The sequence below is a fragment of the Pleurodeles waltl genome, chromosome 7 (genome assembly GCF_031143425.1).
Source record: "Pleurodeles waltl isolate 20211129_DDA chromosome 7, aPleWal1.hap1.20221129, whole genome shotgun sequence".
NCBI classification, from domain to species: Eukaryota; Metazoa; Chordata; class Amphibia; order Caudata; family Salamandridae; genus Pleurodeles; species Pleurodeles waltl.
The window spans coordinates 70,708,125-70,731,674 of record NC_090446.1 but is presented as its reverse complement, the minus strand read 5'-3'; the positions used below and the strand labels follow the sequence as shown (position 1 = coordinate 70,731,674).

General features: G+C 43.0%; 1 protein-coding gene across 2 annotated transcripts in view; it reads right to left on the bottom strand.

The window, feature by feature from the left end:
* Positions 1-693: 693 nt before the first annotated feature.
* Positions 694-23,550, bottom strand: part of PHC1 (polyhomeotic homolog 1) — a 57,627-nt gene continuing 34,770 nt past the window's right edge. For both annotated transcript variants that reach the window (XM_069242957.1, XM_069242958.1), the window contains 6 exons: positions 18,717-18,904; positions 14,419-14,533; positions 12,308-12,416; positions 12,006-12,153; positions 9,680-9,902; positions 694-1,260 (listed from right to left, as the gene is read on the bottom strand). In XM_069242957.1, coding sequence (XP_069099058.1) covers positions 1,106-1,260; positions 9,680-9,902; positions 12,006-12,153; positions 12,308-12,416; positions 14,419-14,533; positions 18,717-18,904 — 938 coding nt within the window. In that variant the 3' untranslated portion in view covers positions 694-1,105. The remainder of the gene's footprint in view (positions 1,261-9,679; positions 9,903-12,005; positions 12,154-12,307; positions 12,417-14,418; positions 14,534-18,716; positions 18,905-23,550) is intronic.

Genomic DNA, 23,550 nt, shown 5'->3' with positions numbered 1-23,550 from the left:
CAAAGAAGCATGCCTTACTTGAGTATCCGCTCTCGAGTCTGCATCTATAAAGTAGTGTCTAATAAAATCTCCAAGTATTAGCTTTACATATTTCTAGAATGGGAACATTTCTAAGAAGGGCTATTGTAACAGACTTTCCACGTGTGGAATGTGCTTTAGGTCTACCAAGTAGGAGTTTCTTAGCTATCTGATGTGAAAGAATTATACAAATTAACTGACCTAACTGTCATTTGGGCGGTATGATGGAACACAGGGTTTATTGTGAGATTCTTAAAAGCATGGTGCCAGATTTTTCACTCCTGTACTTTACATTGTAGCCTATGGGCTAAAAGGTCACTCATTCCTATTCCTTTAAAAAAAAAAAAAAAAGTATGTGAAAGATTTTCTATAGTCACTCTTTCATCAGTGACTACGTTTTTTATGCAATTGACCTTTCTAAAGTGAACATTCAATTAAATTAGTCCATTTACCCTTCATGCAAACATATGTAAGTTCTGTTTTACAAAGTTATATATACATATATGTATAATTTTTTAAAAAGGTGCTCCAGGAACCACGTGGGTGGGACCATCAGGGCTTATGACTTCTGAAGACTATCCCCTAGAAGAGAACATCATTTATAACAAAGTTACCAAGCCAGGATACCAGCTCAAACCCACCCCCATATGTTCCCAGCCAGAAGCAGGACACAAGTTTGTATTTTTCATGCCTTTATGTGCTATAAAAAAAGACAAAAAAATAAAAAAAAAATAAGGCGGAACTGCGTTCAATATCACATGACAATTCCTCCATTTTGCTACTCAAATCCAACATTTGAATTCTGAGGTTTGTAAATGCTCATCACCACTCCCCCTCTGTTGATTTTGAAAGGTGGTCACTGACTGGTCAATGTGGCAGATGAGGGAGTTCCACAAGTGTTTTTCATTGATGTACACCACTTGCAGTCACCTTTGGTTTTCTCTCATAGTACCTCACTCAGTTGGTCACATATTCCAGAAATTCAAGACCCTTCATGATATTTTTTTTAATAACTTTTCTTCTTCCTTCAAATGTATATATTTCCATCCGCTCTGGGATTCCACTGTCTTTCAAACTCTAAAAGAGCTTAAGTCTCTTTCAGCACATTGATTTTGGCGCAGATTTTGAGGGCTGGGCCCAACTTGATATTCATAGCAGTCATCAGATGCTCCTCTTTCAGTAGAAGAAGGGCCTGGCCATCGATCTCCTGCGAACGGAAGTCCTCTGCAATCTCCTGGCAGCCTGCAAGAGAAAAGTGTGACAGAGATAATTAAAGACTGAAAGGAAAACAATGTAGTCTCTGAGTCCCTGAATTTGAGCAAGCCTTGGGGAAAAAAATTCAGCAGCGTCTAGAAGATCACTTAATAGCATCAAACTCTGTTGGTGAAACTAAATGTACACCATACCTGACAACATTCGACCAAGTGTGTCCACGACTGAGCATTCTGTTTCATAGCATTGAGAGGTCCCATGTCTGACCAAATTCAAATTCGTTTCCAAGGCCAACATTTATATTATGTTCTCAAACACTAAGAGGTTGCTAAACCTGTCAAAGTTCTGTGCAGGATCGCCAAAGGCATCATTTACTTTCACAAATTATCTTTTAATTTCTGGTTTAGTTCTGACCGAATTATGCCAGTGGATCCAGCACCACCAATTTTAATGGGATCCTATCTTTTCTGCCTGGAGGTTAATTATTCCTGCCTTGCAGCTCAAAGATGTCATGTTATTTTATGTTTGGTTCAGTCCTACCATAAGCATATCAGTTTTTACAATCTAGGTTGAACTATACCATGTCAGTGCAATATGAATCAAGTCTGGCGTAAGTGATCCCTATTTGATTAATAAAGAAAGCACTACTTGCCATGTAGGAGTCTGTTTGTAGTGCTGCAGATTTACATGTTTAGTAAAAGCCTGTCTTCTAGTGTTGGGCTTGGACGTTTCAAAGTTTTTTTTGGTCAAAGGAGTCTTTTGAGTCACAAGATGTGGTGTGACTCCTCTTAATGTACACTCCATGTTACTTTGTTTTTCGTACAGTAGGTAAGAGTATGTACTGAATGTAAATGTAAGTAAGGTGCGTGAAGACCCAGGTCTCCGGAATGAGGTTGAGAGGGGAGAATATGTGAATCTACAGCACTACACGCTATGAACGAACAAGTTACTTACCATCAGTAATGCCTTTTCTGGTGGATATCTTATCTAATTGCTGATTCCTCACCTTTAAAATATCCTCAGGTGGCAGTCTGGATCCAGACGATTTTAAAACCATTGTGTTAACTTTGTTCCATCCCGGAAGTGACAATGAGGGGTGCAAATAAGAGCCATCCCTGCAGTCAACGTCTGTTTCTTTCTCGACTTTGTCCACACTCTTGGACATGGTGACCATTAATAATTTTCACAGGGACTGGTGCTCAGATCTCTAGTTTAGGGCTATTTTAGAATAAAATAAAAGAGACCAGTCTATTGAACCGGGGTGCAGGAGGGCAGTAAGGGACCTGCAGTTTTAGTATCCACCAAAAACGCATTACTCAAGGAAATAAATTTGTTGTTCTGATGGATACTATAAACCACAGATTTCCTGCCTTGAGAACAAATATGAAAGCAGTACATTCCAAGGTGGTGGAGCTGTGGAATGACCCGAACCAAAATGTCTTGCAGAACCGAACAAGAGAGAAGTCCTTCCTGTTGGACCTGGCGATGTCAAGGCAGTGGTGCTTTGTGAACTTGTGTACCGACGTCCACATCACAGCCTGACAGTTGTCAATGTTAGGAAGTCCGTGTGCTAGAAAAGTGTTAGCAACCGTGGCCCTAGTGGAATGTGCCCTCAGTCCTTATGGAGGCTGCTTCTTGGCCAATGTTTAGCAGATCTTAATGCAGAGGAGTATCCACCTTGACAAAGTACTTTTCTGCACTACCTTGACTTGCTTTGTCCTATAGGACCCCATATAAAAATATCGGTGTCCAGTAGATTTGCAGCTTGAAGACTTTTTGGATTCCCAAGCTGTGCATTATTCTACCACATGTGGTGGTTGAACTGGTAGTGTTGTCCACTTACGAAAAGGCAATGGTACCATCAATGAACAAGGCAAACATGGATGTTGAAATAGGCGTCCTTGAGATCGAGCACTGACATTAAGTTGCTTTATTAAAGGAGGGGCTTGACATTTGCAGAGTTGCCATGCGCTCCTCCTGATAGGATAGGCTTTTTGAGGGAACTAAGATCGAGAAAGGGTCTGAGAGAGCAGTTCTTTTTGGGGGATTAGCAACTAGAGTATGCACAGTTCCCTTGAATGCTGCAAGGCACCCTATTCAAGAGGTGCCTGCACATCTTCCTGAAGAAAGGAGAGGTTGTTGAGGGGAGGAGGTGAGGTGGTGGTAAGGGAATGGAGGTGAGGTGGTGGTAAGGGAATGGTGGTGAGGTGGTGGTAAGGGAATGGTGGTGGTGGTGTGTGTGTGTGGAATGATGGGGCTGTGATGGGTACTTCGAGGCAACAGCTGTGCTGGACTATGGCTAGGACACCCAGCGCAAGATGATGTTGCTTATTCTCCCACCAACAAGTGATGCGTGACGATAGTACGGGGGGGAGGGCTTGGAAGAGGCAGCTCCCTTGCTAGAGGCACATTTGTCCTTATTCCTGCTGTTACCTCTTTAAAAGCATCTATTGGACACTCTCCTGGCATATTGGTGGCAAGCATGCTGCTGCCTCTGGTCGGAGTGGGGTTTCTCAGGTGAAATGGTTTTTGCTTTGATGACCCTAAAGGTTGTGTCGGTAGCATCCAACGTGCAGTGAATGGTAGCGTTAGAGATGACCATGCCCTAAGGCACTATCTCTTCCCCTTGATTTCTGTACCATGCTAGGCAATGTTTAAGAAGCTATTTTATCTCCTCCCACTGTGCCAAAGTGGCTGTCTGCCAAAAGGTTATTGCTTTGACTGCCATCCTCCTTCCTGCTGCACGTAATGTTTTACTCTACTTTTCTGGAGGAGGAGATGCATTTATAGGCAGTATGGACCACCAGCACTCTGAATTACTTTATGTTAGGCCATGACTTCCTTTGGGGGAATGGGGAAGGTTCAGGCCCTGACTGGGTAATGGTCTAATTTGAGAACACCTTGGGGATCCACATTATAGTCATCCTAGGAATCATAAGTGGGGTCTTCGTCTGGCTCCTGATCATAAAGGTTGAAGGCTCCATTGGGTTGTCTGGCTCTGAAAAGGAAAGGGATAGGCCCCTCAGGACAGTAAGACATTGGGGACACAGTGCCTGGGTGTGGTGATGGCAGAGAAATGGGGTGGTGGAGGCAGTCTATGTGGCAGGAGAAAAGAACTGGTGGCTCTGTCCCTGCATTTCTTCAGTGCTGGCTCAGGGAGAGAGGCTTGAAACAACTTTACCCCTCAGAGGAGAGTCTCCTGCTCTGAGGAAGAGGCTTTTCAGGTGGCAGCGGAACTAGTGGAGGCAGCTTTGCCAAAATCTCGCCCATGACCTCGCAGAGGTATAGGCCCTTTTGTCTGGGGTCCAATTCTAGGTAGAGACTCTCCAAGCTCAGTGCCTTGCTGTCATTGTCAGGGTTCTAGAGCAAGACTTCTCTTTTGCTCTCAGTGCTGAACGCAGCATTGGCATCAATACAGTCTTGTGGACTGATGCCAATAGTGGTTTCGGTGTTGGATTTGAGTGAGGTCGATGACATTTGGTACGCTCAGAGCAGCTGTGGATCGACAGGTGATGTGGTGAACAACATAGCGGGAAGCTTGCTCAGCTCTGAAGGCTTTTTCTGGTGCCAACCTGAGCCTGAAAACATGGGGGCCATGGCTTGCCTTTTCTCTGCAATCATGCTCTGGGCTCTATACCGGACTCCCTCAGAAGAGGTGCTCTGCCTCAGACAGGGACCTCTTTTGCGGAACTGGGCTTGGTGCTGGGGGCCATAGGTATACTCATGGCCTTGACTGTGGCCTTCGGGCAAGGGTGGGTCTTTGGTGCTGGGTCGACATCCTCCATGTGCAGATCAGATTCACTTAATGAAACCGTCTCTGCGTGATGGTTGCACAGCTAGGAAACTAGAGTGGATGTCCTCCTCCTGTTCCTCTGCACGGAGGAGATGTTCTTCACTAAAGATATCCAGGGTGTCGGCCAAGTCCTGATGACGCATCCTCCTATTTACCCAGTGGCATTCCGTCAGTACACGGCAGACAGGAGGACTCATCACTGTCAGTGGACAAGCGTAGACAGCACACCTTGTGATGATCTGCCTAAAGATATTTCAAGTGGCAGCGAGAGCACTCTGGAGGGTGTGTTTTTTTTAAATCACTTATGCAGTATATTCTGGCAGTTAGGGACTGGAAGTGGTTCTTGACCCCCAATGGTGGTTGGGGCCCTCAACGCCCTGGGCATTGACATCCATTTTCATCCTGCCAAAGGTAGCTTCTCATCAGGAAGACAAAGTTATTGGAGTTAGGTTGAAACCGACACAAATACGATCAAAGCGTAACTGAACGGGCACGACAAAAGCATATTGCAGACGCGACAACAGCGAGCCCTCTCTGTGCACGTCCAACCCAGATGGTATAACATGGAGTTGGTGTGCATGTGCAATTTACAATAAAAGGATCAGTCAGACCATATCTCTTGACCCAAAAGACTTCACTGAATAAAAAGAACTTGCAAACATTCAAGCCCAACATTAGACGACACGAGTATGCTAAGCACATGTCTCTACAGCCACACATGCTATAAACTCACAACTTCTTGAAAACTCCAGTTTAGGGGATCTATGGAAAAACATATAAGTCGAACATGCCATTCTTCTTTTTGCCAAAATATGGATCAGCATACAAAAGAAACTGTGAGGGGATGCCCCCACATTTAAGAATCTTTTCTTTATAACTTCCTTCATCTCAACATATGTTTGCCTAACTTGAATCTTGATATAGTCCTAGATTTCAGGTATGAATGGCAAATCTTCAATTTTCCATTCAGTCAGGCCCAATCTCCTCCTGATCGAGGCCACACAATAATTATAACTAATCACTTTGCAAAGTGTGAAAAAGTTGAAATGATGTCTTAGAAAGGTGAGGCAGGGAATGCCATGACAAGGGGTTTCAAGTGTAAAGAAGGATGGGACTTTAAACCATCATAGAAAACTTGCAATTTAGAAAGTATGCAATGCAATGGGTCTAGCATTTGCTGGACTTAGAGCTATTAGTGTTGTAAAGTCCTAATCGGATTTTTCTTGCCACATAAAACTGAAAATGGAAAGTAATACAGTTGCACCAAAGCGAGCTGATTTTAAGTGACATGCCATGAGTGTGAAGGAGCACACAAAAGGAAACAGACATTCGCTCGCAATCAAACATATCTGCAGTTATGCAACTTTTCATGTTACAGGGTTGATGTCATGCAAAGTGCTTGACTAATGCCCATCGAGATCGTGCTGCATAGGAAATAAAAAGAAAAAGTAGTCTAGAAGCCATGCGGAAAACATGGCGCCTCATATGTTTTCAGTAGTTGGCCGGTGCACTCAAAGAGAGCTAAACACCAGAAAAGGGATGACGTATACATGCCTTTCACAAATGAAATCAAATGATTTTTAAAAGGCAAGCCCACGAATCAATGAAACTGATCGTGGCTGTGGTTAAAAGCCCACAGAGAGATTACAGCAGGCTACAGCACTTACGTGCTCGACCCTAAAAATCAGGAGGGGAGCACTGGTCAAAGGGACAATATTATTGAAAATTGGCACCTATTGATAAGGAACTATTAAGACATTTAGGGTCATAACATATCCTGTTATAGTTAAATACCATGCTAATACAGCAATGTGCATTTTGTTTGTTTTAATAATGTACAACATTGACTGGATATTGAATTCTGTGAGTTGCTAACCCCCTTCACCAACTGGAGTTAAGTCTTGACCGCTCAATTTTGAGAGAGGCAAGTGCCTATACAGAGTACCTTGGTTATCCAAATTGGAAGGCACCAGTCCCTATATAGGATACTGGGAAGTAATCTCCAACTGCTGAATGGGGACATCTCCCATCTACACACGTTCCCCATCAAATAAGTGGAGTTATTGCTTCCAGTGAGCCTTCGGAAAGATGTAGCCAGGGGAAGAAAATTACTACGGCACAACTATTTCTGCCAACATGATAAACAAGGGATTTAGATGTGATTGTGACTTTAAGGTCACATGTTCCAAAATCCCCAAAATGAAGAATCTGTGAACTGGGAAATTGCAAGAGCTTTCCTGTTATTTACAGTACTACTGAGTAGCAATAACTGAAGTAATGAATAGCTTATTTATTTTTTGCAGTAAAAAAACAACTCCTATGAAATTTTGAAATCAATTTTAAAATATCTCTCGTAACCAACGGAGTCCTACTCAAAAAACTGATGTACTTTGTAAGATATTTTTTCTTTTGGCTGCCCATTGTCCAAACACTTGCTGCTCATTGTCCAAACACTTTCAGCACAAGGTTTGAAGGGTAGAATCGTGAAAATGTCCAAGAGTAACCAACTTTTGAGATAGGAGTTGAGGCTCTCAAAGAACAAGCACTGGCAAAGCCAATATTTACCACCTTTGGACTATGCTGTACAGGATTGGAAAAAACATTTTTGCCGAAGCCTTGCAGCACCAGCCAAAAGAAAAAACAAGCATTTGCAATGCAACGGGTCTCGCGTTTGCTTGTGTTAGAGCTAATAGCATTGTAAACTCCTAACCGGACTTCTCTTGCCAAATAAACCATGTACGTAACCGGAAAAAGTGCAATTAACTGTGCAACAGGGTCAATATTATGCAAAGCGCTCGACTTCTGCCAAGCAAGATCGCGCTGCGAAAATAGAGAAAAAGTAGTCCACGAACCGGACGGAAAACAGCGAGCCTCGTATGTTTTCAGTACTTGGTCGATGCGCCCGAGGAGGGCTAACCACCGGAAAAGGCATGATGTATGTGTGCCTTTCACTAATGAAATCAAGCAGATTCTAACAGGCAAGCCAACGAACCAATGAAAGACACTGACGTGACGTGGACGGGGCTCCGAGCCCTTTTTAATTCCTACCGCGTCTTGCTAGCGAAACGCATGTGCAAGCGCATGCCACGCAGGCTCGACCCTAAAAAGGGGACAGACCGGGACACCACAGGCAGCTGTGTCATTTCGCAGATGCACCCATGGATCATGATATAAGCTGGTGTAGGGAAAATTATGAGAGCGACTTTTTCTTTATTTACTGATTCAATATTGATCAGTAACAAAAAAAAAAAAAAAAGGACTTGCAGGAGTACATAGGAATGTGTGTGAGAGGTGGGGGAATACAATGCGGAGTAGACAGGTGAATAAACAAATAAAGCCAGGTGGGAGCTGGAGGGGAAAATCACACCAGTTAACACAGGGGCTGGGGGCAGGGAAAAAGCAAGACAGAGCTCGGAGAGAAGCACATATGAGAGCAGCAATTGAGGGAAAGAGCAATGCAGAGTGCAGGTGGCTGGTACTTGGCAGATTGTCGGGGAGCACATGTTAGAGAGAGAACTGGAAAAAGCATACACTCTCATGGAGTGCTTAACCAAAACAAAAAAAGGAATTATCTAAGATTGAACAGTGGGAAAATACAAGTTAGCCAAACAAAATGATGGTATCAAGTTTAAATACCAAGGGAGGAGCAAACACGAGATGTGCAAGATAAGACAATAACATCCATCAAATAAGAAGCAAACAATTAAGAGTGGCAAAGCCAACGTATGGTAAGCACTGGTTGAGCTGTAAACACACAATAGGCCTTTTCTTTAAGGCAATGGAAGCTGCCTTGTTGTGAGAGACCGAGAGATCTTAAAATGCTGTATAGCAAGGGAAATAGACCAAGGAAGAATAAACTAACAGATTTCTAGCAACAGAAAATAAGTAAAGACACCTGCCCTGAAGAAAGTATTTTCCATAGGAGACAAATTCCAATTTTCATCCTGGAGGTTGGTGGATGAAGAGAGGAGCAGGACGAACTGCAAAAGAAGGAGCCTTAAAGAGGCCAATCACCTCTGAGCAGTGCTTCTGAAAATATGAAAAGGCTTGGCACAGCTCATCATATTCATAGCCTGGAAATGGGGGTTGGGATATATAAATCAGGTAATTCTGAATGATTTTCAAAAGGCAGAAACACTATAATAATAGTTAGAAGTATTTCTGAATGTTCTGAAGCTTTGTCTGCTGATGCCTCAATCGGCAATTATACTGGTATAGAGTGCTGCCCGCTCTATAGCTTTAGCGATCAACCAGTGGAGAAACACACACCTCAACATATTCTGTAGGACTAAATTTGTGTATTGTTTAAATATGATCTAGGCGTCTGTACTCATCATTCATATATTCTTTCACATAACCTTGCTTTTATGTATCCGCCCTCCAAACAATGTCTTTCTCATCATTTTTTATAACACTTCTAGGTAGAAGGGTTCCCAAATTCCAATAAATGGGACACAATAAAATACTGCATTAAAACAATAGTCCTCTAACATGAGATTTCTCCCCCATCGTTTTCCTTTGAATCATTTCCTTTATAATTCTCCCCAGACGATTCTCTCGGACTGTGTAGAAGAATTCTAAAGCTTATGAATCTATAGATGACCCCATGATGTACAAACAATACACTGAAATCTAGAATCCCAACAATGTGCTTACCTTGAAGGGAGCCAATAAACTGGTACACCTCCTCCACACTCCAGCTACCAGGGTCACTGGACAGGAAGACGGGGCTGACGCCCAGGATATCTGAAGAGGGAGGGGCACTGTTGGGCGTCCCTGGATCGCGCTCGCTGCGTCCAGATGCTGGGCCCGGTGATGCCGGAGAAAAGGCCTCATCATAGCTGGAGTTGTCGGAGCCTCGGCTCGAGTCTTCCTGAGCCTGTTGAGAGAGAACATGCATACAAGTGAAAAGAAGGACCATGTAGGCCTGGCCTTGGGAGCACCTGCAGACGTTCTTCGTGCCAGTATTAAGGCACATTGGTAGAGTGGTCTGTGGGCCCCAGAAATGGGAAAAGATAGCAAGTGTTGCATATTAGAAATGGGTGTAGATGCAAAGATGTATGTGAAATCTTACAGCTGGAACAGCAGGTAAGGCTGCAAACAATGAATGTGGTGCATCAGCACTATGCATAGTACTACCATGGGTGCCACAGGTCAGGAAAGAAATCCACTGGCAGAACAGCATTGGAGTCCGGACATTGCACAGGGTGTTACTGCTCAAGAATTAGCCCCACTGGTGGAGCTGTTTTTGAGATACTGAACTGCACTATCAGAGCTGTAGCTGTACAGGTCCTTAAATAACAGATTGTGTAGCAGTTCAGGAAGGAAGTGCACTGACAGAGCTCTGCAAGTCCTGACATAACTGGTAATTCTGTAGCCCTGACATAGCGGGGATCTTAGCTGGTGAATGGAGAGCTGGATGGCAACTCTGAAACAGCAAGGAGTATGCCAGCTGAGGAATGCGTGCCCTGGAAGAAGTGCTTGAGAGTCATGAAATAGCAGGAAGTGCTGCAGCGGAGGAAGACAATGTTTACTTACCTGTAATAAATGTTTTTCAGCGCAGTAATTTTCTAGATGCACGTTATCTGCATAAATACGCCATGTACAGATCAAGTTAGGAAATCCGGACTTAGAAAACTTTTCTTTCTGGACATCAACCACAGGCGGTGCCTATAATGTCCAGTGTAAACCCATGCCGAGCAGTGCAGCACCTCCATCCGTATAATCTTTTTTCTCCTTGTTCTAGCTCAAGTATTCTAATTTCTACCTATTCTAGCTTGGTCTTCTATTTCTATCCTTCTTTTTTCTGCTCCTTTCACCAGGAAGGAGGGAGGGTAGGATGTGACTCCAGAAGAGTTCCATAGTGCAATAATTTATAATTCTTCCCAGACGATTTTCCTGGACTCTGCAGAAGAATTCTAAGGCTGATGAATCTACAGATGACCCGTGACGAACAAACAATACATTGAAGTGTAGAATCTGTACGTGTTTAACGTGAAGAGAGCCAGTATTGCTGCAGTTAATTAACCATTTTCTTCTGATTTATAGGCTTTACATAGAAGTCTTCCGCCTGCAAAGGAGTGTTTAAAGGGTGCTCAGTACTGACAATACATGTTAATGTGGATAGTCCTATTTGTGCTTCCGTCCGCGGCATAAAGGTCTCACCATTGTGTTTTTGTTTCAAACTTGGAGTTTTGAACTGGATGGCGCCATCATAAGCCAAGAACTTAAGCTCCTTTGGTAAGCAGAGGCTGCATATCATGTGACCATCCATTTGTACACACTTACTGTAGTATTGCAGGAAGAATTTAAAAGGAATATTTGAAGGAAACCAGAGTGAAACAGGACTACCAAAATGTGCATTCTTCAAACTGTCTATGGTGGACACTCCCCAGAAAAGCCTGCTCTCCTTAGTCTTTGATGTAGTCTCTTCCTTGGATAAAGTCCTTCTTTGCCCAATCTTGCTCTATGATCTCTCATTACAAATGTAAACCAGGGCGGCTCTTTAAAATGATTTGCTTCGAAACCCAACAGTGGGAAAAAAGAATCCGAAGGTAGAGGCAATGCACTGGGGGACAGTGGCCTTATGCTTAATGTCACAAAAGGAAACATTTTTTTTTTATTAAGATATGATTTCTCAACTCAACCACTAGATGGTCAAATATTGCAAAGCGTGTTCATCTAGAAGAGGTTGACGCTGCACAATAAGGCTTATTACCAGAATTATATGAGAGTCTGCAATAGTAGAGGGGAAGTGCAGCAGGTCAGAAAAGAGGTATATTTTCAAGCCGCGTGCGAGTCATGGAATACCATTAAGTGCAGGCGGTGAGGAATGGCGGTTATTATCATAACTGTGAGTCTGGACATACTGCATTTGCATCTGTAGTTAAATGGAAGAGCTGCACGTGATTCTTGATATTGAAAAGAGGATGGTGAGGCTGAATAGGGCAAATCAAGATGTGCAGATCTGTGGTTCCATTACCTGCATATGCTTCCCTTGTAGTTTTGTCCGGGCAATTTCAGAGCTGCTGCGTCTGGGCCCTTGTCGCCACACACAGGCGTTGTTGGCTTCCTGCATTTCCATCTTCTTTCGTTTCAGCTGGAACTGATAGCTGCAGCTCACATTGTACCTAAGCAGAGGAAACGAGTTTAAGTACAAGTGTCTCTATAAAAGGGAACATGATGGTATTCAAGTAACCTGAATTAATAATGCAAGGAGAGAATATTTTATCAGGGAGTAGACTCTTGCGATCACAGTCGTACAGCCCGAAACAGTAAAGTTACCTTTTAGCACATGTCATGGAGCAGAACCTTTTGGAACCCCGGAACTTTGTGGCTGGAGCATATTTTCCACAGAACTCGCACTGCAGCATGTTGACCTTCTTCTGCATCTCTGAATGTGGAGAGGAAACACAGAAGTGGGTATCAGTGGTAGGCAAAGAATCATAAACTGCAGGAAGAGATACAGGTGGGAAGTGTCTTGGATGCATATTTCTATTAGGATCTTGGAGTTTGATTTCCTGTGATGATTCAAGAGAATCTGAGACAAGTCTTTTGAGTGTACTCCAATGGGTAGATTATGCCTGGATTTCTTTACTGTAGTGGTACAGGGACCATCTGAGACAAACCTTAGGAATGTAAGTAACCCTATAGCTATCCCAGGTCTAAACCAAATGAGCTATTCCTGTGTATTGCTAAGAGAGTACTGGTTTCCTTTGTTGACCCAGAGGCTTGTAAGGTATGTGCTATCAGCGCATTTGTACGGTTTATCCAGCAATGGATCTTTGGTGGATTCACTTGCTTGAACTGTGCCTTTGGCAAAATAAAGTAGTATGGCATACAAGTAATACAACAGAGCCTTGTTCCTCAACAGTATTTAATCTGCGGACAGTATCTGGTCTGCACTGTTCCCACCGATGAAAGCGACATAAGAAAACCACATCTTCTAGGGGTCAACATGCTGCATGCTGTTAATCTTCTTTGTAAGGTCCCACGTGGTCAGCATTGCCTACAGAAAACATTATTCAGGGTTTTACACTGCTGCATCTTTTTTGCTAGCTCTAGAGTGAACAGATATGGAGCTGCCCCCTATCAGCTCCATTAATGTTTCCAAAGGGTTGGTCAGAGAACAAAAGGAGGTTGCATATCCATGGCCTGCATCATTTCAAAGCCAAATACATCACCTTTCAAGTTAAAACAGACTCACAGTTTACAAAGAACATATCAGCATTGCTAGGTCAGAATTTCCAGAGGAAGGGCATATTTTATTTTGCTAATAAATTTGGCTCCATTTGATAAATCTTCATGAAACTTTCACCCAAAAAACGTTCATCCACCTCAGCTTCTTCCTGGAAAGTTTTGTGATGATCCGTCAAAATAGGAACTAGAAAGCAAGGTTGGTGGCAGGAGGCTGGGAGCAGGCCGGTGGGGTGGAAATGACAATTTGTCATTTCGATCCCATGGGACTGAGAACGGTCCTGCAGGATCTTGCACCTGCCGTAACAGGACACAGGGACTGTCCGTGTGTACTGAAAATGTTTTTAAAGTATCATACAAGGGGGCAAGATAGAGGTACACTGAAGGTCAAGGGAGAGTCGCAGAGGGACCCCTGCTGGATACAAAATAAAAAATAAATAAAAGGCAAAACATAAAGGATTAGCGGGGGAAGGGGAGAAAAATCTCATTGGATGTCCTCCTAGAGACCGAAAATTGCGCTGGGGTTGGCAAATCTCACTGATGCCCTCCAACGTATTGCTTTTGTGCACAAGCGAGACAAAAATCCGCCATACAGCGATCTGTGTAATTTGGCCGGGAACACATCGCCAAATTTCCACCAGCGTACCGGAATGTTTTGCCCACCCCTAAAATATATATGTTCACAACCCCTCCCTCCACCCCCCCCCCCCAAAAAAAAAACAATAAAGTAGCAGCAGGTGAGTAAAAAAAAAGAAAAAAAAATTATATATATATATATGTGTGTGTGTTTTTAAATTAAAAATTGGGGGTGAGCACCCAAAAACAGGCGTCACTTTGTAACAACTACATATATGAGAATCTCCTTCGTTCCCTTGCTTTCCGGTAAGAAAGAAAGCTAATTTATCTGTAAATACAGTTCTACATTTTTGGTGCGTTTCATAAATTCACACTCTTCAGTTGTTTCCATCAAAAGAGCGCAACTCTCCAATGAAATGTTCAATACGGCAGTGTTATTACTGTAATGGTGTTCTGATGGTTCAGAAAGGAAAACCGGACTCAAACATTTTATTTTTGCTTGCAATGAATATTTAATTTAACCTGTTCTTTTGAACCAACACACACAAGTTCATGTACTAAAGTGAAGTAAGGTCTGGCTTGGGCACGATAGTCAAAGTGGCAATACAAACGCATGGGCTCACCCACGGTGGTTCCGCTGTCCTCTTCCAGCACATCAGATGCATATTCAGGGGGGTCTGAGGGCATCTCTTCTGGGCTCTGCTTTTCCGACTCTTTCACCATTTGAGATCCACAGACCTGGTGCAAGGAGAAAGCAACACCGAGCATAAGATCATGAAAACACACTGGCCATTTCCAAAGTCTCAGTAAATTTCTTGATGGCAAATCAGTCATCAATACATCAACAGGAAAATCCCATTCATGTCTTTTCCCTTAAAAAATGTTTGCCCTGGAATCATGAAAATCAAAAGCTGCCTGGGGCAGTGGGCAGGATTTTCTGACCAAATGGAATTATGACCCCCACATCTGGCAACCCCAACACAGATATCTGAGAGATAAGAGACAGGTGTATACCCTCAATCCCTAGTTCAATTCATTTTCAACATCTTTTGAGGTATGATCAGTCAGCAATGTGTGCAACAAAAATGACACTGATAATAAAAGTGCAGACTACAAAAGTGACACTAAAATGCTGATACTGAAAAGCAATTCAAGGATAACATTTATTAACATTTAAAACTGAATTATAAAGCAATAATCGAAGAGAAACTCACATGCACCCCTTTAACAGGGGTGTGAAATTGTTAAATACACTTTGTCCAACTACCTTCTCAATCAGTGAGATGTGCAGAGATTAAGAAGATATATACGGCTATCAGTGCAACACACTGTGCACCACAAACCGCATGCAACAAATTAAACTGTGTTGTGGGATGAGGCTCAAGTATGTAAATGTACTCACACAAGAGTTGTGCAGCTGTCATTGTATTCTGTACACATCTGTCAGTGGAATCATGTACCGACTGGGGATTATAGCAGTACTGTGTCGATGTCTACAGTGGCACCCTCTGTTGCAGAGTATGAATGCTGGTATTAGAGGTGGCCTTGCCCTTGAACACTATTTCCGCTCACCTCTCCCTAAACTCCTTAGGAAGGTACTTTCAGAGCTCACGCATTTCCGCCTTCCTCTTGGACCTGTCATTTCGGGAGGGGAGACCGTGAAAACTGGCTATAGGCCAGTGGGTGCGTGCTTCTCTGGCCTCAGCTCCTGCCCACTGCATCTAATTTGTGTTTTGTTAGGTGGCGGGGCACTGCCTGTAGCCTGAGGGGAGGCGCTTCAGCAGGCAGTATGAACCACCAGGGGATCTACGGAACATGAAACTTGATATACACAAGTTTGTTGGGGGAGGGAGTGCAGTTTTTCTCTTCTGTATATTAATATCCTTGCTTTTATGGGCTCCTTAAAGGTCCCAGGAGCAAATTAAACCAAGCCCGTAAGCACAGGTAGGAACTGTGCTGTTCTCTCTGACTTGGAAAGCATCTCCACAAGGAAGTACACATTGTTGTGGAGGATGTGCACTTTGTCTCCTCTCATGGAAGGCCATGGCATCATTAGGTTGAAATGCCACGACGGGATAGTGGTGCATATCCGGGTACCCAAATGGGGTGGGGAGAGTGAGGCGACCACCAGAAACCGTAGTGGTCCCAGGGGTAATCTGTGGGCCCTAGATCTAGGGGCTAGTTAGAAGAATCAATAGGATCAAAAGAAGTGCCCAGAAAACGTGTGTTGGGACCTCAGCTGATTCGGCGGAGGTCTACATGAGCAAGGCAGTGGAGGGGTGGATGTAGTGGTAGAGATGGAGGAGGCAGGGTAATGGTAGAGGCGGAGGTAAAACTTAGGGAAGAAGACTAGTGCCCCAGTATGTCTCTTGTGTGCTAGTTCTGCGAGGACTTCAAAAATTGGTTCTTCCTTGATGGCGAACAGTCTTCTGTGAGAAAGAGTCTCTGCTCGCTTCAGCAGTGGTGGCTTTGATGAGATCTTCTCGGTGATGGGATGGATGAAGAGCTGCTTTTGTTTGGCATCAGCTCTCTTGAAGCCTCTGCAAGATGGACAATTCTGATTCGACAAATCTAATTGTCAATGGTGCATTCAAAGTCAATGGGAAGTGCGGTGTCAACAGCATTCTGGGCGTCGACAGGGGTTTGTTTGCTGGCTTCAGTGACGGAAAGGCTGTCTGGAGCCCTTGGGCTTGTACGTCTTAACAGCTTACAAGTGTTGATGCCATCGCGTGTTTTGGAAGTGCTTATGGAGATTGATTCTGGTCTGGATGTGGGTTGGGATTCCGGAAGGGCCAGCCTCTTCTCCTTTGTTAGCACGGTAAACATCACGATTGCTAATGATACTGGTGAATTTCACCAAATGCCTTTCCCTTCCGTACCTTAAGATTTTCTTCGAGTGGAAGGCAAAGACTCACAGGAGGCACTGCCATCGTCCGGACAAAGGCACAAGTTGTAGACGCCATGATGGACTGACAATGGGTACTCGGCGTGGCACCTTGGGTAGTTTTGGAAGGGCATCCTTTCCATCAGCCACTTGCAACTTTCATTCTACAGGGCTGAAGCTCGATGATTGGAATGCAGTCTTGACGAGTGTCAGGGACCAGGCATGCAAGAACTGAAGCGCAGGTGGTGGTCACCGAAGGGTGGCAAAGAGCGCAATGGGGTCGCCAAAGATGAACTAGTGCTTCCAAATTGTTACTGTCAAATTCGAATATTGTTCGGCCCTAAAAACGTGTAAAATACGCTGAAATTCTGAGCCCACTCGGTACACGTCTTAACCCAATGGCATGAGAAAAAGCAATACAACATGGAGATGGTGCCCAGGTGCATTGTACATGGAGGAGTATCAGCACATCCTGCGACATGAAAGTTCTTCGAAAAAGTAACCTGCAAATGTCCAAGCCCAACACTAGGTGGCAGGACTATACAAAGCATGTGTAGCTACAGCAACACATGCTAGGAATAGAGCGCTAGAGAAGGCAATGAACTTGTTCTTCTGATGGATAATTATAACAAGAATTTCATCACCTTTTGAATTAATACTAGAATAGTACGCGCGCATGGGTGCCGAGTCAGGGGAGTGGACTCTACACCAGAAAGTCCTGCAGGACCAAACTGAGAAACGCCCCTCCCTGTGTACCTGAGAATTGAGGCAGCAGTGCACAGAGCTGGCACATGTCCAACACAGGAGAATTCCCAGTCAGGGCCAAAGACGCAGCCTTCCCTCTGAGCCTTAGGTCTTTTTGGGTGACTCCAACAAACAGTTCATCGTCACCTGGGTCTACTGACGTAGAAACAAAGCATCTGCTTAGAATCCAGATGCTGAATCCTCTTTTTCTCTTTAGTGGCATGCGGAGAAGAGAAAAGTAAACAAGGAATGGAAGGGTGACAACACCTTTGTTAGAAAGGTTGCCTTAGTCTTACGGTTCAGAGTGATCTTATACTGTCTGGCTGAGTGAAAGAATGAACTGGGCGCATAGAGCTGTGGATGATCCTCGGCTGCGAGCCATAAAGAGACAACAATGTATTACCTGAGCAGCCTATGCAAAGGCTCATATTAAAAAGAATAAAACACAAATGTTTTGCATGTTTCTTTGTTCCTTGTTTGACCATGTTATTTTTATTGTCGATTTTCTATGTTAGTTCTCACAATTGATTTCAGTTTCGATTTCCACACTTTGATTTTTATAGTTTAATTTACCTTTGTTTTTTTTTTGGTATTTCGTTGCAATTTCAGAATTTAGAATTTGATATCTGTTTCAGTATTAGGTGCTTAATTTCTAGTCTAGCTTTCGGTAGTGTATTTAGTAGATATTAAATACAACACTGAAATATAGAAATAAAACCAACAGATGCAAGAAAAAAAGGAAAGGCAACAATAAAAAACATAAAATACATCAAAAGGCATGTGCTTTACAAAGAAAGAGTAAGCTGAAAGGTTAAGTGTAAAAACTAAACTGACACACACGTTTAATATTAAAGCGTGACGAAAAAAATACACCAAAATTGCTAACTGTGTAAACTAGATAGAAAAAATAAGAACATCAGTCTATTTAAAGAACAACAAAAAAGGAAAAAGGAAGGTACCTGAATGAGCAGTAAAATGTGCTAAAAGTTAAAAGTCAAAGTTCATGGAAAACCAAATGCCAATAACTGCAATGTGTGCAGGACTGGTAGTTGTCACAAATAATCCGCTAACTGGCGCGCAAATTCCCAAAGGATTGTATTCAGGGTCAGAGACCGTAAAATGTGTCCCATTTCTTTGCAGTGTTATGACTAGTCCTGCAAGTGTGGATAAAAGAAATAAATGCTGCGTCCCATTTCCCGGACTGTTTTTCCCTCACAGGATTTGCAAAAGCGCTACCTTTTTCCGACTACACAGAGATCAGAAAGAGGATCTGAGACAGGCCGTATTACCTACCGGGAACGGCTCCGCTCCTTCCTGGATCACAAAGCCTTCAATGACGTGGGTGAGGATCTGTGGCTTCACCACAGCCTGCGGGGGCTTGGAGTCACCGTTCTGGCGGGAAGCCAACGCCAAGGTGGGACCAAGAGTTGAGCTGCTCACCGGGGTGGTCTGGGAAGTCACTTGTCCCACATCAGGCTTCTCTGAATGCAAGAAAAAGGGTGGACAGCTGATTTAGAAAAAAAAAAGCAGGGGAAAACCAAGTTGGAACAGAATGAGGCATTAACCACTTACTGAAAAAACAATAAAAAAAGAATATGAGATAACTAAAGTGAAGAATGAAAATGAGGAAATGGAAAAGAGACGCGGGAATAGAAGAGAAGGCATAGGTAGGAGGACGACACAGAGTAGTTGACAGATGTGGACCTTACCGCGTCCCTGAAGTCGAACACTGTGGCATGGAAGGCATCGGGAAGCTTGGAATGGTCATTAGAAAAGGAGCAGGAGGAGGGAGATAGGAGCTCATGTACATGGGTTTTAATTTGCTAGAAAAAAATGATTAAGCGTGCTTCAGCTGGGATAACTAGGCCACACTAGGCTGCACTGGTCATTCATGAAATGCTACAAAAAGGTGCAGGTTTATGTTGGATGCGAGCATCCCACGTGCATGTGTCTTTCTTTATTTCAGAAAAACAAAAACAAAAACAGCTTGAGCCCTGGTCTATTATAATGGAATTGTATAATATATGCTGTTCTCACCAGGGTCTTCTTTCTGTTACAGGTTTCAGGGTTGCTTAGCAGAGTTTCGCTCTAGTTGTACAAACTATAGTTGTGAGTTTCATACTGTATGATTTCATCTCCTTAATCAAATATGTGCAGCTTTAACCAATAAGATGCCTTAGGGCGTAGGTATTACTAGTTGTGTTGTACCAACTAAAAGACTGACTGGTTATCATGAATGGAACACTTTAAACCCAACCAACATAATGTCGTGCTATGAAATACATGTTCGAAAATATTATTAAAGACATGTTATTTTGCAACAGAATCAGATCTTTTGGGCTTTTCTTTAGAATAGACTCTATGTCATTCTGTTTACAGATCTATTTAAATACTTATGTTCTGTTAATTCTTTAGACTAAGTAACAAACTACATTCTGCTTTGATATTGATACTATTTTTAAATAAACCCACAAGGCTGATAACTTTAGAATTCTGCGGCCTGCAGCTTTTATTTATAGCCTTGGACTTGGTCTATAAGAGCCTCAGATAGTCCTGTTGCGCCTAACAACCCTCTCAGAGTGTCGACACTGAGACAGAGAAAGAGGATGGAGGAGAATAATGTCAAGGGAGCAGAGGTTTATGGGAGAGAAAAGCATGAAAGCATGATCAAGAGAGAAAGAAATCATAAATTGGAAAGTGAACAATAGCAAGATACTGAGAGAGAGAAAAAGAGAAGGGGTAAAGAGTGGGCAGGAGACTAACAAGAAAGACATAGATGCCTGGAAAGAGTAAAAGAATATCACATATATACTAGAGCAGTGCTTATCAAACTTTTTAGAACCATAACCCAATTTTTAGAACAACAACATTTTGTGACACACATCGCTTTAATGGACATGAGGCGGGTGATTTTTTTAAAAGTAATTAAAGCATCGTGTGATAACGCACTGTCATTTACAGACAGCACATTTTCCACTGAAATGGACCCTAAATTTGCACAGTCATACTTATAAACCTATCTGCCCACAAACGATGACTGAAAATCTGATTTATTGAATATTCATAATTTACGCATCACCAAGTGAAATGTCTTGATTTGTTTTGCTCCTATTAAAATCTTTGCTTCTATCACACTTCATAATTACAAAAATAAAGGTAATTCATTTTTGCTTTCCTAACTGCTGAATGTGTATAGTTTATTTACAGGTATTTACAATTTATTATGTATTACAAAAAAATTAGATCCTACAACCTTTACTTTCACACCATCTATACCTAGCAAGATTGTCACATAATTCACTTTACTTTTTTCTCTGCCTGCTAAGAGAGAGTAGTTTGTAATCACCACACTGTTAATAAAATAAGCAGCAATTTGTCAGAAGACATAGCCTGACATTTGACCTCTGTCTATGAAGCTCAGCAAAGTAACAAGATATAAGGGATTAAGTGCACTTAAAACCTGGCTATTCAGATTATAATCCTCAAACCTCTTTTTAGAGGCCCGCTACCAGCGTTGGGAGGCCTTCGGGTAGCCATGCGCTCTATAAAAACTCATAACAGAACATAAGGGATTAAGGCCCTCATTACAACCCTGGCGGTCGGTGGAGAAATGGCGGTAATACCGCCAACAGAAAAAAAAAAATGGCATTACAAGCATGGCGGTGACCTCCATGCTAAACCGCCATTTCTCCACTCCGACCACCAGGGTGGTAACGACCGCTGGGCTGGAGACTTTGGTCTCCAGACCAGCGGCTGTCACAACACCGCCGGCAGTATCACGATCCTGCATACCGCCATGGATTTCATGGGGTTTTGTACCGCCACGAAATCCATGGCGGTAGGCACTATCAGTGCCAGGGAATTCCTTCTCTGGCACTGATAGGGGTCTCCAACCCCCCTCCCACACCCCTGGAGTCCTCCCCCCACACCCGACCCGCCTACCACCCCCCAAAGGTGGAAGGACCCCCACTCCCCACCCCCCCCAACATCGACACACACCCCTACACGCACACAGACACTAGCACCACACATACCCACACACATACTAACAAACATTCCAGACACAGAGTCACACACACACATACATACATACACGCACACATACTCACAGAGACATACAGACAGACACGTACACATTTCCAAACACACAACACCCCCCGCATGCATACACGCACTCACACACCCCCTCTACACACTCACAACCCTATGCATGCACACAACACACAACACCTCCCCCACCGTCCTCCCCTAATGGACGATCACCTTACCTGGTCCGGTGATCCTCCGGGAGGGAACGGGATCCATGGGGGCTTCTCTGCCACCAGCACCCCATCACCAGAACACCGCCACGCCGAATCATGGGACGTGATTCGGTGGGCGGTGTTCTGATGACGTGGCAGTGGAGCAGCCTTCACTTCCCCGTCGACCGCCAGTATGGCTGCTGGCGGCTCTTCATCCGAAAAAGGACGGAGGGCTGCCAGCAGTTATAATACGCTGCGCGGAAAACTGCCTGCACTGGTGGTCTTCAGCACGGCGGTACCTCAGCGGTCTTTAAAAAAGACCTCTGAGGTTGAAGTGAGGGCCTAAGTGTTGCCTGATGTACATTATCAGGATACTGCACGTCACTGAGGAGTTTCATAACCATATAGAGGAACAAGGCCAAATGCCAAACTCCTTTATAAGTTTATGGAACTCTGAGGTGACTTGCATATCCCTAACATATAGGCTAGGGGGACCTTACCCCATTTAATACATGATTACACAGCCAGGTCTAAAAAAAAAAAAACATAAAAATGTTACTAAACCTGCAGGTCAAGTAAGTTGAATAATCTACTCGACCATAACTGTAATGTACTTGACCCGTAAACGGGTTTCAAATTTTGTGATCCTAGGCAAATAACTTAGTTTACAGATTCGCCTTTTTCTTCATTCTCACATATCAGTGTACCTTCGAATATGTGAGCTCAGCATTTGTGCTGAACAAAAAAACGTCTTTGTTTGATTAAATAGACAAAACGTTTACTCCATGTATAAAAATAATCTAGCCCACATATAGGGGACACATGACCATTACATGCCTCTTAGTTTACTAAAATCATTGCTACCAGTGAAGGAGTGTTTCTAGGTTTATGTTTAAACACTCACTTAAAATAAATATGGGCCAGATGTAACAAAGGGTTTTACCCATTCTGTGTCTATGGGAAAATGTGTTCTTACATATGGCCCTAAATTACTAAAGCATGATGTAAACACACACTGTCATTTACTGACAGAAAATTTCCAAGAAACGTCCAAAAACCTTTCCATTAACTTGCAGTTTTACTGATAAAACTATATAATGTATTAACAAACTGTGAAAATCCGGTTTCAGAAAACATTTATTCTTTGTACATCACCAAGTAGTGTTCCGAGTTATTTTCATCCTATTAAAATATTTTTTCATCTCATAGAAATACCAACAATGGGCTTTTACAACTACTGAATTATATTTTGAAACGTTTGTACAGTTGACTTAGCTATTTAAATGTTGTGTGTTAGGAAACAAACTGACAAAATCCTGGAACTCTTCAGTCAGAAGGAAAAATATTCATAAGATAAACTGACTTTTGACCTCCGTCTCTGATCACAGAGCAAATGTGACAAGAACAAGATTTAAAGGCCTCCCTCACTTTTTGACTGAACAGAGCACCTGTTCTTTGTCAACTCGCCAGAAAGGGTGAGTAGATCCCAAAAATAGCTCAACCTGATAAAATCTGACTCACCATAGCAAGTCAGCGAGTAGATTTTATCAGGTCAAGCTATTTTTAGCACCTACTCGACCGGCCGTTCTGACAAGTGAACTTAAGCTGGAAGGAACAGATTTTCTGTTCATTCAGAAAGTGAATGAGCAATAAAGACGCATTTAAATCTTGTTTATATCTTGACACATTTGCTGTCTGTTCAAAGATCGAGGTCAAATGTCAGTTTGTCTTTTTACTAATTGTTTCTTATCTTATCCCAGAAAATGGTGTTTACTTTTCTTTCTCTTAATGCAGTTAGAGGTTTTTGTCAAGTGAGCTGTCTGACAATCATTGTGAAACAAAAGGCTGTACTATGTCAGGTTTTTTCTTCTAATACACAACATTTA